The sequence below is a fragment of the Lissotriton vulgaris genome, unplaced genomic scaffold (assembly GCF_964263255.1).
Source record: "Lissotriton vulgaris unplaced genomic scaffold, aLisVul1.2 SCAFFOLD_1018, whole genome shotgun sequence".
NCBI classification, from domain to species: domain Eukaryota; kingdom Metazoa; phylum Chordata; class Amphibia; order Caudata; family Salamandridae; genus Lissotriton; species Lissotriton vulgaris.
The window spans coordinates 451,500-467,153 of NW_028246283.1; the positions used below are offsets into that span (position 1 = coordinate 451,500).

Here is a 15,654-nt window from a genome sequence, read left to right on the forward strand (position 1 = left end):
GGGATCCAGACTTAGTGATGGAGATAAGTCTGCTAATTTGGTCTTGTGTGGTATTGGCAAATGACGAGAGAGGATCATGGTTGATATGGGGTATTTCCTTACTGCTGACAGTGGATCTGGCCCCTGCATCTCCACCGAAAGATGCATAAATATCTGCCACTTTAGTGGTAAAGAAAGTGGACAGTGCATTACAAAACAGCTGGGAGGGTTCAACTCCGAGACCCGACGGAGGAATAGATAGGGAGGTAACCACTGAGAACAATTCTCTGGCCGAATTCCTGGCGTTATCTACTTGGGTCGAAAAGAAAATCGTTTTCCGAGCAATAATGGCCTTTTTATATATAGATAAGGCATCTTTGTAGGATTGCTTAGCTATGGGGCAATAAGATTTCCTCCAACGTCTTTCTAAGTTCCTACAATGTTGTCGGTGAAGTCTCAACTCTTCTGTGTACCACGCCGCCGACATTCTGTTGGGTCGAATGAACTTTTCCGGGGCTACCTGATCAGCCGCGTTCCTAATCCAGTCTTGGAAGTCGGAAGCTGAGGGAGTAGGGTTAGATCCTGCACTAGTGAATGTGCCTCATTACAGGCTAAAGACCGCAGTCATTTATTGATATTACTTTAATAATGTATTTTGTTACTAAACATGACCGATGAACGATTAAGGGTATAGATTACAAAAATAAGGAATATGCTACTTATCAGTATGCATCTGTTCTGGGCATGTAGGGCTGCTGACATTCATATCTTGTGCATAGATCGCCGCCTAGTGTTGGGTCCGGATGATTGCACTTGTTGTCTTGGAAGAGTTTTCGAAGTATCACTAGATAGGGGACTCCTCCCTTGGACTACAGTGCACATGGGCATCCTCTCCATCCTCAGATTGTTTTTCGCCATTGTGGCAGAGATGGAGATAGCAAAGTAAGAGATGGCCGTGCCAGAGAGAATGCTGCAGCTGCTACAGGCACCGGGGAGGAGGGTGGGCGATATGAATGTCAGCAGCCCTACATGCCAAGAACAGATGCATACTGGTAAGTAGGATATTCCGTTCGAGGCATGTGGGCTGCTGAATTCCTATCTTGTGCATAGACTGTATAGAAGTATCTCCTCTAGCACTGGCTACCTGTGTCAGCCGCAGCAGTTTGAAAAAGAGTTTTGGAGGACAGCCTGGCCTACAGCAGCTTGCTGTTTTGTTTGTACATCTACACAGTAATGTTTTGTGAAAGTGTGTATGGTGGTCCATGTGGCTGCCTTACAGATGTCTTCAAGAGGAATATTTCCTAGGAAAGCCATGGATGCCCTCATTTTCCTAGTGGAGTGTGCTTTTGGGGGGACGGTTAAAATGCGTTTTGCCTTTTGATAGCATATCTGAATGAATTGAACTATCCATCTGGCTATTCCTGATTTTGAAATTGGATTCCCCTTGTGCTGGGGTGCAAATGCAACAAACAGTTGCTTTGTTTTCCGAAAGGATTTAGTTCTGTCCACATAGTAAAGTAGAGCTCTATTTACGTCTAGTGTGTGCAGGGCTCTCTCAGCTACTCACTGTGGATTTTGAAAGAACACTGGCAGTTCTATTGATTGGTTGATATGGAAATTGGATACAACCGTAGGCATGAATTTAGGGTTTATTCTAAGAACCACGCTGTTGGAGTGTCCCTGCATGAAAGGTTCTTGAATTGTAAGCGCCGGTAATTCACTCACTCTTTTGAGTGAGGTGATGGCCACTAGAAAAGCAACTTTCCATGTAAGGAATTGTATTTCGCAAGAATGTACAGCTTCGAAAGGAGGGCCCATGAGTCTGGTAAGCACTATATTGAGGTTCCAGACTGGGGAAGGGGGTTGCCTAGGAGGAATCACCCTTTTTAGACCCTCCATGAAAGCTTTGATTGCTGGTATTCGAAACAGTGAAAGGAGTTGTCTGTTTTGAAGGTATGCTGCATTGGCAGCAAGGTGTAGTCTTATTGAAGAGTATGCTAAGTTACATCTTTGTAGGTGCAACAGGTAACATATAATGTTCTGTATTGATGCGTCTAATGAGTTGATTTGGTTATTGTTGCAGTAAATAACAAATCTTTTCCATTTAGCTGCATAGCACGCTCGTGTGGTTGGTCTTCTTGCCTCCTTAATGATATTCATGCAATCTGGGGGCAAGTTAAGATATCCAAACTCTAAGACCTCAGGAGCCAGATCGCTAGGTTCATTTGGTGTGGATCTGGGTGTCTGATTTCTCCATGGTTCTGAGTTAGAAAATGAGGTGCAAGGTGCAGTCTTTGATGGGGCACTACTGAGAGTTCTAGGAACGTCGTGTAGCACGGTTGTCTCGCCCATGTGGGAGCAACTAGGATTAGTGTGAGGGAGTGTTGCCGCAGTTTGCGTGCTACCAGCGGGATTCAGTGGTGCTGGGGCGAAAAGCGTACGCAAATCTGCTTGACCAGTTCATCCATATCACATTGCCCTGTGACAATGGATGTGGGAACCTGGCGGCAAAGTATTGGCATTTTGAGTTTTCTTTTGTGGCGAACAGGTCTATTTCCGGGTGACCCCACTCCTTCGAAGAATGGTTGGATGACCTGGGGGTGAAGCTCCCATTCGTGTAATTGCTGGCTGTGCCCGCTGAGCAGGTCGGCAACTTGGTTGTCCTACCCTGGAAGGTGTTTTGCTAGGAGAAAAATGTTTTTTTTGGAATCGCCCACTTCCAGATGCTCTGTGCCAGATGGGACAGCTGTGGAGAGTGCGTTCCTCCCTGTTTCTGGATATAGTACATTGCGGTCATGTTGTCCGTCCGGATGAACACTGTCTTGCTGTACAAGTATTTCTGAAATACTTTCAGGGCTAGGAATATCGCTAGCAACTCTAGTTGGTTGATATGCAGCCTTTTCTGCTCGTTTGTCCAGAGCCCCTGTACTGTGTATTGAAGGAGATGGGCTCCCCAGCCTGTCAGTGATGCGTCCGCTGTTAGTACTAGTTGTGGAACCGGCTCTTGGAACAGTCGCCCCTTGGAAAGGTTTTGTGGGTTCCACCACTGCAGAGAGTTGTGAGTGCGACTGTCCACCAACACTAGGTCCTTTAGTTGTCCTTGAGCCTGGTTCCATTGCTGTGCTAGGCATTCCTGTAATGGGCGCATTTGGAGTCTGGCATGGGGACAATGAATATGCAGGAGTCCATAATGCCTATGAGCTGCATAAAGACTTGAGCTGGCAGAGAGTGTTGTGGCTGTAATTTGCGAATGAGTGTCTGCATACTGGCTATCCTTGTTGAGTTTAGATACGCCTTTGCCACCGAGGTGTTTATGGTGGCTCCCAGGTACTGCTGTATGTGGGACGGTTGCAGATGTGATTTTGTGTAGTTGATTGAGAATCCTAAGCTGTGTAACAGCTGGATCATTCGAGACGTGTGTGCTGCGCATTGGTGGTACGATTTTGCTTGTATAAGCCAATCGTCCAAGTAGGGGTACACATGGACGTGCTGCCTCCTGAGATGTGCTGCCACGGTCGCTAAGCATTTTGTAAACACTCTTGGAGCCGTGGTAACCCCGAAGGGCAAAACCTTGAATTGGTAGTGTTGACCTTCTTTTGTGAACCAGAGGTATTTTCAGTGGGCTGGATGGATGGGTATGTGGAAATACGCATCTCTGAGGCCCAGAGTTGCTAGGAAATCCCCATGTTGTAGCAACAGGAGCACTTGTTGTAATGTGATCATATGAAAGTGCTCCGACAGTATGTATTGATTTAGGGGTCTGAGGTCCAATATTGGTCTGAGAGACCCGTCCTTCTTGGGAATAAGGAAATATAGGGAGTACACTCCCTTCCCTTGCTGTTGGAAAGGTACTTGCTCTATGGCCCCCTTTTCTAGCATGCAGTTCACCTCTTGTTGTAATAGAGTGATGTGTTCTCTGGACATTGGACGATGTCTTGGTGGTATGTTTGATGGTGTAGAAATCAGTTCTAGGCAGTAGCCATACTGGATAATTTCTCTCACCCACCTGTCTGTGGTAATTGTGTTCCAGACGGGTAGGAACTGTTGGAGTTTGCCTCCGACTGGTGTTATGTGGTCTGGAGGTAGTGTGATAGAGTCACTGTTTTGAGACAGTGGAGGCTCTGGTGTTATTGCCTCCACGTCCTCTTCCCTTGGCATTGTTACCTCTGTAGCCTCCTCTGGTGGTGTTTTTAGCAAAGGAACTTTGTGCGTTACCTTTATATGAGGCCGTTGTTTGTGAGGTATGTCCTCGTGTGTTTGCCCTGTATGAGGAGTGTTAGACCTGGCACCTTGGCGTGAGTCTCCCTTCCACTTTTTGCTGATGTGCCTCAGATGTTTTTGCTGGTGTTCGATGCTCCGGGCACTGCACCACGGCCAATCCGTGCCGCAGTGCAAGTGCTCCCTATATAAAGTGTATCTGTAATTGATTTCCATGAATGGCTTATTTGATTTACTGTCAGTCCCCAGTAACGTGCACCAGGAGTGGCGGGGCTTGTAGATACAAATGCTGCTAGTGGGCCTGCAGCGCTGGTTGTGCCACCCACCGAAGCGGCCCCGTAAAATATGTCTTGGGTCCGCCATTGCAGACCCTGCGTACAGTCTGGTACTGTCACGCCGACTGTGCAAGTGCCCACACTTGCCAGTCCCTAAACCTTGCCTAACCTTCATGTCAGTCACCCCTATGGTAGGCCCAAGGGCAGGGTGCATTGTTAGTGTAAGGTAGGACAAGCCTGATGTGTGTGGCATGTCCTAGTAGTGAATTACCGCCTTTTTCGTTCTTCACTATTGAAGGGCTGCCTGTTCTCTTAGGCCAAGGTGAGCGGCTGGAACTATTACACGCTATAGCCACAGCCGGCTCCGGGAACACAGTGGCGTGTCGAGTTTGGTATGCCTGAACTCAGAATAATAAAATACTTCCTTTAGCAAGGTTTATTTTAATATCCTGTGTTTGCAACTGCTACTTTTAGAAAGTTAGCATTTGCTCGCCTGACTATTTCAGCCCGCCTCTGCCAGGATGTGTATCTGCTGTCTGGGTTTGTGTGAGTGACAGGGCTGGGGAATTCCCGGGGACAGTCGGGGTGACCAGGTGGTGAATAGAGTGATTACACCAGGATGGGTGGGCGGAGTAGTCCTTGACTCTGAATAGGCTTGTGCTCCACCACCACAATGCTGGCTCCACCTCCTGCGGAGCGTCAGATGTCCCTGCTCTGCACCCTGAAAGAAGATGGCAGCGTCCTGTCAACAGAGTACTCCAAAACCGGGTTGAACCAGGCTCAGGCCCCCTGGCCTGCCAAGACAAAAGAAACTGAGTATAAAGGTAGGAGCCCTGCTCCTAAGAAATTAGATCCAGTTATGACCACGACGAACCTCTGCCCGACTAGAAGGACCAAGAGAAGCTGAGAAGAAGGAATCCTGCAGTCGTGCCTTGCTGAGGAAGGAGAGGAAAAGACCAGAAAGGACTTTGAAGACTTGTTCCTGAAACTATCTCCAAGGGCTTGATCACGAGCTTGCCCCCTGAACAGAACCCCAGGACCATTGGGTTCTATTCTGCCTGTGCCCCTTTGCTGTTGGGCCTTTAATTCTTATTCCCTCGCCCGAGTTGTGACTCGGGTGCCTTCACCCTCCAAGGTCGTGAAAGCTCGGAGCCTAGTCGCCCCGCCGCAGAGAGCCCCGCTCAAGCTTGAGTCGCTCTCCGCTTCAGTGCCGGGCCGCCCGCTTTCCTGTCACCTCGCCTGCTCCGGAGCATGCTGTGTCCCTCATCTCCTCTCGCCGGAATCTGCACAGAGCGCATCTGGTAGCCTCGGACGGTCCGTACGTCGTAACGTACCAGACTGTCTCGCTTTGCCCTCCTGCATACCAAGGCCGTGCCGCACCTCAAGAAGGTCTTCCGTACTGTGGTACCGAAGGCCCGGTGCTGCACCCGTCTGCCCGAGAACGCGACGCCCCACACAGATCCACAGGTATGAACTGGTGTGCTAAGAAGTAGTACGCCCCGCAGGCCTGAACGGCGCCTCGCCCCGGGAGCTGCATCTGATCCCGGATCGCCACAACCCTCCAAACCGTCCCGCTCACCCGCCTCGCACCTCGAGGGGGCTCCGAGCCGGACAGATCCTTTTGGAGAACAGTTGGCCTCGTCCAGGGTCCACCCTCACCAGTAGCCACGCCTGAAACGCCTCGGACACTCATCGCAAGGTACATTGGAACTCTATCCCGAGTTCGCATCGGATCCAGGGTACGCAACGTTTGTTTTCCCTCTCATCGTACCTTGCTGACCAAGAACACTTAAGAACAATTGCCTATTTAAATCTGGTGTCCTTCCTTCGTTAAACGTTATATGGTCTTGTGATAATTCTGCATATATTTTTACATAAAGTCTACGTATTTTTGATACAATCCTACGACTGGTGTCCGTTTGTGGTGGGTCAGTGGGTTTCCTGTATGTGATCATAAATGCTTTACTAACTATTGCCCTGAAGATTAGCCTTGTCTATTCGCACCAAACTACCTAGAGGGTGAGCAAGGGTTATTTCTAAAGGAGTAGTTCTCTTACCCTGACTAGAGGAGAGGGTCCCTGTTTGTCACAAGTGCATACCTGTGCCAACCAGAGACCCCCGAGTCTAACAAGGAGCACCGAAAGGAGCCCCTTTGTTGCTGAAATTGTAATGCCCCCATAGATTTTGCTGTCTGTGTCCTTTTTCATTTTATCCAAAATGGTGTCGACAGCAGGGCCAAACAGAAAGTCCTGGTTAACAGGCTGGTTAAGGATAGTGGACTGTACCTCATTTTTAAAACCAGAAATACGCAGCCATGCATGTCTGCGGAGTAAGACGCTAGTGTTGATTGACCTAGCTGTAGTGTCTGCTGCGTCAAGCGCGCATTTGATGGAGGCGTTTGATATGAATTTTCCCTCCTGTATGAGATCTTGCGCTTGTGCTTTGAAAGGCTCAGGTAGGTGTTGCATTAGGGTCTCTAGCTGGTCGTAATGTGCCCTGTCGTACCGAGCCAGTAGAGCTTGCGTATTAGCTATCCTCCACTAGTTGGAGGCTTGAGCCGCTACTCTTTTCCCTGATGCCTCAAGTATCTTTGACTCTTTGTCTGGGGGAGGTGCTTCCCCGGTTGTTTGGGAGTTAGCCCTTTTACGTGCGTTGGCCACTACCAGTGAATCAAGTGGCAACTGCCCTTTGATGTAAGTAGGGTCTGTAGGGGCTGCCCTATACTTTTTCTCTATTCTGGGGTTGATTACCCTTGCCCTGGCTGTGTCCTTAAATATGTCAGGTGCATGTTTCAGAACTCCCTTTAACATGGGAAGTGTTTTGACACTTTTTTCTGATGTAGGGAAGGTGTCAAATAAGAAGTCTTCCTCAATGGGGTCATTATGCATATCCACGTTGTGGAACTGTGCAGCCCTGTCTATGAGCTGATTAAAAACTAATGTGTTGTCAGTAGGAGACGGTTTAGTAGGATAAGAGGACATGTCTGGGATGGGATGGGTGTTGTAAGGGTCAGTTTGCTCTTTCCATGGTTCATGTGGTTCAATGTTCTGTGGGAAGTCATATTCAGGCTGTGGCTCATCCCCTGTGTTACCCTCGTCGTCCCCATGATGAGGGAGAGTAAGGAATATAAGGATTGAAAGGAGTGTTAGGTATGATATGTTGAAAAGGAATGAAGGGTCTACAAGGAGAAGTCCCAAAGTCCTTTTTCGTTAGTGGAATGGGGGACTGAGGTTCAAAGTCCAAAGGTCTCTTTTTCCTAAGCAGGATGGTAACCAGTCTGTGGGTCAACAACATTTTTTGCTTAGTCGTCAGAGGGATCTGGATGGAAGAGTTCTTCCTCAACAGTCCTGGGTTGAGTCTTAGGCTTTGGTTTGTAGACGACTTTAGGTTTAGGTACCAGCTTTTTCGTCTCGGGCCTTTTTTCGGGTCGACTGTGTCTTTCGGGTCGACGCGTTTTTTGTGCTCCGTAGGCTTCTTCGGAGAAGTGTTGTCTCCCGAGTCGATGTTTTTGTTGGTATCGACTGGAGACTTGTTTTTTGGCTGAGCGTCTTTTCCGGAGTCGATTGGCTTTTTTGGATCGACTGGTGTCTTCGGATCCGGTGTTTTCGGTCCGAGAGGATGTTCTGGCTTGGACGCGTGTTTCGGTACGGTGCCTTTTGTCGGGTCGACGTATTTCGGTGCCGAATACTTGTTTGGGTCGGCGACCATTTTTGGTTCGGTGCCCTTGGGTTGTGTGGCCTTGTTCAGGTCTACAACCGGTTTCGGGTCGACAATTTTGGGCTGTGTGGCCTTCTTGGTGTCAACAGTCTTTTTTGGCTCGACACTCTTTGGCTGTACGGCCGCTTTCGGATCGACCCCCTTCGGGTCGGCAACCTTCTTCGGCTCTGGAACCTTCTTCGGGGCAATGTTACTGGGCTCTGGAGTTTCCGAAGGTTTCGGTTTCGGAGCAGAGCCGGATGGCGGGGCAATCAAAACTTTTTTATGACCTTGGCTAAGGCCTTTTCCGGAGCCGTTGTTATTGGTGTAGATGGTGTTGGGGGCAGGGATTTTCCCAGGCGGGATCTCGTCATCGGAGTCCGAGTAGTCCTCTACGGTGACGATCTCTAGGTCAGAGTCCTGCACCTCTTGTAGTTCTTGGTCATCATCCAAGATGTTGTCCGGGTCTGGTGCCTGTCGCTGCATTTCTTGCCTGGCTGCACGCCGGTTCCGAATAGTTTTCTTGGATCGAAACTGTGCACAGGCTGGATTATGGTCTGGGGAAAGGCACTTGTTGCATACTGAGTACTTATCAGTATGTGGGAACTTGGCGTGGCATTGCGGGCACCTTTTAAACGGGCTTCTTTCCATCGACGGTCGGCTCATGTGGCGTCGAAAAGGCCCAAAGGCCCGTGTCGACGACCGCTTAGAGATGGAAGGCTGGATCGAGTAGAGAGGTACCGATCGAGAATAATACCGTTGAATCGAAGGCCTTTTGGCCTTTAGAAAAGTTTTGTTTTCGCTTCCGAAGTTTAAGTATAGGAGTTTGCATCCGAACCCAATGGCGGAAAAAAACAATCTGAGGATGGAGAGGATGCCCATGCGCACTGTAGTCCAAAGGAGGAGTCACCTATCTCGTGATACTTCGAAAACTCTTTCAAGACAACAAGTGCAATCATCCAAACCCAACACTATGCGGCGATCTATGCACAAGATATGAATTCAGCAGCCCACATGCCTCGAACATAAGATTTGCTTTCTATATGCTTCAGTATTATATTTTACCAATTCCTACACATAGATATAGCTCATCATTGCTTCATGCAAGTACTTCAACTACATCAGGAGGCATATTTACATTTTATTTATGCCAAACATCCCTTTCATCCGCTGCTTTTCCAAGCTGGCATGAGTTACGTGCTGTTCAGTATCCATACCAGATAGCATGGACAAAGAATAAACAGATGACCCAATTCACCATGAGAAATTGTCAAAATGTGTGCTAGGTTTCATCACTTACAAGCTAAGGAAGAAGCATTATACATTGTTCACATGTTACATTTTACCTTAAAAAATCAAAATGTAATAGCACAAACACCAAGAACGAAGGGCCATCAGAAATAAATGATCCCTCAATAGATGTTTCTTAATTATAGAGATATTAGCATACTTACCTTGGAATTTTTGTTTGAAATCTATTATTGATTGGAATCCTTCCCCTATTGTCAAGTTCGATTCCAACCTCCTCGAGACCGAGATTCTGAGTGAAAGGGCGCCGGCCGACACAAACAAGCAGTACATCACAAGTAATTACTTCAGCTTTGCCACCAGCAGCCGCTTCGACGCTAGAAAGAACCAACAGAACAGTACAGTATTAGCTGAAAATACACAATGGCTATCTCAGAATCTGTATTATTGCCTTATGAATTGTTGGCAAAGAGAGCAAAAGGGTTACTGAGGAATAGATGGGATACACTGCTAAAGGCACAGTCACATGCTGAATCAAATCTACCACTTTAATCCTTGCTCACAGTTTTGAAAGGTGGCACAGTTCAAGGCTTGACCCCATAAGAGGTGATGGGAGTTGTAGAACCCAAGTTTAACTCTATCAAAAGAGAGATACATGATGAAGCAGAGAAAAACATTCTAACATGAAAATAAAGGCTTGTAATCATCTTCCTATCTATTTTAATTTCATTGACTCTTGAGTCATCTTTAAGATGCAGCTCAAGACATGGCTTTTGGCATTTCTGTTGCGCTGTGTAATTCGCTCAGCCTCTGATGTTCTCTCCCCTCAGGTCATTTTGGATCAGGTAGCCACACTTATAGTGGCTCATCGCAAGGATGCTCCTTTGAGAGTGGCAGTGTGCTCTACAAGTACACCTTTCAATTCAAATCGACATTGCCAGACACATCAGTCATAATAAGACACCAAAGAGGCATGGCCACAACTGTAAGAAGAGAACCAATCAGCCAGATAACAAGGGGAACCTCAGCGTAGCACCATTCGCAATCCATGTGAAGCCTGCATTTGAGAAAGCCTGCAGTCGACTTGCGTCTGGGACCTGAAAACAGAAGGAAGACCTATCGGCCTACCTCTCAGGTTTGGAATACATGTGGACAGCTTGATGGACTAAGTATGCACATGAGCCACAAGGTTGCCACAGCCCAGCTGCTTCAGAGGAAGCAAGAATACCATATGGGTAGAGGACCTGCTCAATAGCCTTCACACATTGAGAAGGTGAAGGTGTAGAATCACAAAGCCTGTATTGTGTATATACCATACCACCACCAAAATTCCGGAACCTTTTGAACCACTTGTAGGAAGCTGGCTCTGTATATACTATACCAAAGTAAGGTATATGTGCAAAGAGTCAAGTGAATCCCCAGAGGTATAGCACAGTATAAGGTAGACAATACCTTACTCTCAAGTTAGTGGAAGCTGGGATGAGCAGTTAGGCTTATCTGAGGGTAGTGTTAAGAACTTGTACACACTCAGGCAAGAAATGTCACACGTTCTAAGACTGAATACAGACCAATTGTTTGTATAAAAAGTTGTTACATAGTGCTTTTTATTACTAGAACCAAGACTCGCTCAGTACAGGTAAGATATCCCGTTTACAAGACTGGCACTACTTTTCAAGAATGCAATAAGGTTTTGTAAATACTTTAGTTTTAAGAAAGCTTTCTGTAAATGTTAACCAGTTACAGTTTTTAGAGTTTTGCAATGTTAAAGATAGGCACTGAAATGTAATGTTTCAGTTCAGTGTATAACTATGGAGGAAAACAAGGTCAGTAACTTACAGGTAAGTACCTAGTTTTGTAGTTCAGTCTTGGGCTGGTAGCACATACAAAGGGCAGAGGTCAGGTAGGTAAAGAGAGTGCACCCATAGCGGCACGAGGTGGCCGGGTGCGGAGGTCAAAGGAGAGTAGTTCTATGGAGACAGCGGGTACTCTGAAAAACACTTGTCACAGGCAGGTGCCTGCATTTTTTGGGTCATGGCCCAGGGATCAAAGGTAGGCACAAAGGGGGCCACAAGTAGGCACTAAAAGTGCACCACCAGCGGCACTTGGGCAGCAGGGTGCAAAGTAGGCGTCAGGCTCCCAATGCAAAGCAATGAAGGATATCGGTCAAGAAGAAATGCTGCAGGCTTGCACTAGGATGCTAGACGAAGGCAACCAACGGCTGGAAAGGTAAGTTGGATAGCTGGGTGACAACTGGGCACCGTCAGCTGGGCTGCCAAAATTCTGGGGCAGAGGATGCAGGGGTGCATAAAAACTTTATTCACATGAACCTTGATATCCTACGTTCTTTTGTACTTTGAAGCAACAACTTTCTCTCAGTAGAATCTTTAGTCCTCACACCAGGACTACATACTACACTTGCGTGTGCACAGGATCTGTTCACCTTCCATTTGGTCTAGGCCTCCCTACACCATTTCAGAGGTGTTTTTCCCGTAGGGTTTGTGTTCCCCTGTCCTGTTCTGCACGGCATGCCTACTGCACGACTATCTCAGTAACAAGATCACACTGCTCAGAGCGCCACTACTTCCTACTCTCCCAACGCAAACTGGTGCAGACGAGGTAAGGATCGCTGGGGAGACATCTCAGGGTTAGTGGTTCACTTGAACCCGGGCTATGGGGTGCAGAATGGTGCAGTGTCACACATCCGCCGGGATCCAAAGACTGGTGTTGGTTTCTTTGCGGGACAAATCCGGTGTTCACATGAGACTGGAGTCTTTGTCTAAGACAGCACAGGTTCTCCAGGGTTCTTGAGGTTGTTGGCTGCAGGCCACGTCGATTTCTGGAAGCAAGGTCGCTGGAGGAGGAGAGAGGCAGGTAGGGCTTGGGCCAAGTCAAACTTCCTCTCCACTTCCGCATGGCGCTTCGGTCCATGCTTCTTCTTATGTCATCGAATCTCAAGACGCCTGGTTCTGGGGTGCCCCATAATACTAGATTTGGGGGAGTTACATGGTTTGCAGGTTGGGACCAATGATTACCTCCCCTGGGGTGTATACACCCCCAATTATGCCAATCTCCACAGGGAGGGGGCATAGGCCTCTTCCCAATTGGGTGAGTCCCTGCATCTTCAAGATGGAGGGGATAGAGATGTGTGCTTCACTTCATCTCCCCCACCTGGGGGGTGGGGTTAACAAAGGTGGGCACATCTCCCTTTCTGGCTAGGTTTGCCTCTTGATTCTCCTGCCCAAAGTGGGGGTCAGAACCTATGGGGGTCAGTTGCTGATGGCAGCAAAAGACTGGGGTTAGCTAACAAAGGCAGCAGGCTTTTTAAGCCTTCCCTCAGTGGACCCTGCCTATCCAGGGGAGGAGACATGACATCTGCCCAGGATAGGCATTGTTTCAGGACCCAGAGAGCAGAGGCTGTTTACCCAGGGGTCCAGAAGCCTGTCTAGTGGTGGCAGATGGCCGGTAGCCAGTCAGGAACCAAACATGGGCTGGTCGTTTCCTAGGGGGCATCTCTAAGATGTCCTCTGAAGGCATTTTACATTAAATCCCACACTGGCAACAGTGTGGGTTTATTGTGCTGGTACCAAACTTCCCAGTTTTCAGGGGAGCCATTCTGTGGCTGTGGAGTTCGTAATGACAAACTCCCAGCCCCTATATTCAAAATGGCTTCACTGCACTTATAATGTTGATGGACAGAATGCAGAGCAATGTCATACATTCACCCCAGTACAGAGATCTGGGCCCAAATCCATTGTTTTTTTGCTTACCTTGCATTCCAGTTTGAACCCAGCCATATGCAAATCACTCTTGACCCTGTGCCCCTTGGGAACAGTCCAGCCCGAACTGCCAAGCCAGGCCCTCCAAGGACTGGAAACAAGCATCCTAGGACCGGTTTCGGTCCTTCAGTTTTCATCAGCCAGAATAGCTTGATCCAGTGGAATGGAGAGCACGTCTGAGCATACCCGTCCCACTCGGGGTGACAAATGCAAAAACAACAGTTGATGGACAGAATGCAGAGCAATGCCATACATTCACCCCAGTACAGAGTTCTGGGCCTAAATCCATCGTTTTTTTGCTCACCAGGACATTCCAGTTTGAACCCAGCCATATGCAAATCAGTCTTGACCCTGTGCCCCATGGGAACAGTCCAGCCCGAAGCATTTTGGTATCGCTTTGTTCGCCTTAAGTTGGCGGGGTATTGCCAGAAGTGGGTCCCTTGCTCACTTTGCCACTGGATTCAAGCTAGCCTGGCTGATTAGCCAGAAACCGGTTCCAAGGATGCTTGTTTCCGGTCCAGGGAAGACAGGGCTTGGCAGTTCGGGCTGGACTGTTCCCATGAGGCACAGGGTCAGACTGATTTGCATATGGCGGTGTCTGAACTGGGGTGGTGGAGTGAGCTAAAGAATGATGATGGATTAACCCCTCCTATGCTCATGACGAGCTGAGCTCGTCATGAGATGTGGAACGCTCGACTAATTCCCCTGCTGTGCTGAGTGTTCCACACAAACGGGTGTGGTCATGACGAGCTCAGCTCGTCATGAGCACACAAGAACCGTGGCTCATGACGAGCTGACCTAGTCATGAGCACGGGGGCATGTGCGCCCCCCTCCTTCCCCCAGCACAGTGGGGGGAAACAGCCTGCAGTCAAGGGGTTAAACCCAGATGAGTTGGCTGGGGGTGAGTGTTTGATTTGCACAAGGAATGCGTTACTTAACTGTAACTGCAGTTATCCAGTATTGGTATCTTTCATAGATTCACATGCCCGAATCATTCCCCGTCGTCGGAATGGGAGTCCCTGGTACATAAATAAAGTAATGTCTCAGACATATATACATAGTAATGGGCCAGAGGCCTCATTAGTAACATATCCATGTCCTTTTGAGAAAAGGACCAAACTTTGGCGAAGAGCTAATCAGCTATCACCACCCTCTGGAACCTTCCTGGAAGGAGCTCTAGTCCCTCAGATTTTCGTAAGCACAGTGCTAAGTAGATGTATTACTGAGAGAACTAAAGTGAGCCCTTCCAGGGGAGATGGGTGGGTTGCATGTGAATCTATGAAAGATACCAATACTGGATAACTGCAGTTACAGGTAAGTAACGCATTCCTTATCCAGTATTAGGGTATCTTTCATAGATTCACATGCCCGAATTAGAGTAGCAAGCAATGATAAGCACATTTCAAATGGTACAATTTGAAAGATCACCAGATAATAACATATCAAAGTGAAATGCAAAAGGTACCAAAATGCAATATCAGAAAGAAATGTGCGTGTATACAAGAGGAAGGTGGGATGAAGAGAGAAGGCTCACCTCTAGTGAAATAGATGACAGAGCACAGTTTGTCCCACTGCTGCATCTTTCATGAGTTCTGTATCCAAGCAGTAATGCCTGGTGAACGTATGCGGCGTCTTCCATGTTGCCGCTCTGCAAATGTCTGTAATGGGCACTCCAGCAAAGAGCGCCATGGAAGTCGAGATAGCTCTATTGGAATGGGGTTGCCCTGCTTGCTGGTGACAGAAAGTAATAGCTGCAGAGATCCACCGAGAAATACTCTGCTTAGTTAATGGAAGACCTTTTGCTAGGTCGATTGAAAGCAAGTAAGAGTTAGTTAGATTTGCGAAATGCCTTCGTTTTGTCAATGTAGAATTTAAGGCAGCGTTGGAGATCGAGGGAGTGGAGAGTCCTCTCTGCTGCCGTTTGAGGATTTGGAAGAAAGAGCGCAAGACTATGGGCTCATTAAGGTTAAAGTCCGATGGGACCTTGGGTATAAATTTAGGATTGGTCCTCAGGATTACTCGGTCGTGTTTAATCTGAAGGAAAGGATCCTGAATTGAGAATGCCTGAAGCTCACTCATTTGCCTTGTCGAGGTAAGAGCCAGGAGATGTGCCGTTTTCCAGGAAAGATATTTAAGATCAGCTCTGTGTATCGGCTCAAAGGGATGTTTCATAAGCTGAGCAAGAACTGTGTTAAGTTGCCAGGTAGGAGGTAAAGTCTTCACTGGAGGAAACGTTCCAGTTTGATTAGTCTACTAGAACAAAGAGAAGGGCCTGCAGAGGATCTTCTGAAACGAGATATTGCTGCCAAGTGAACTTTAATGGAAGCATGTGCAAGACCCGAGTTTGCCAGATGAAGAAGATAAGGCACTATTTGTCCTGGAGAAGAAGAGAGAAGGTGTATCTTTTTAGATTTGCACCAGATGCAGAACCTCTTAATTACAGGGAATATGTTTTGTTGGTA

General features: G+C 47.8%; 1 protein-coding gene across 1 annotated transcript in view; it reads right to left on the reverse strand.

The window, feature by feature from the left end:
• The window catches only part of LOC147666007 (dihydrolipoyl dehydrogenase, mitochondrial), a 193,208-nt gene that overhangs the window by 70,584 nt on the left and 106,970 nt on the right, over positions 1-15,654 (reverse strand). The window contains exon 10 of the mRNA XM_086949329.1: positions 9,623-9,793. Within this exon, the coding sequence (XP_086805455.1) occupies positions 9,623-9,793 (171 nt within the window). The remainder of the gene's footprint in view (positions 1-9,622; positions 9,794-15,654) is intronic.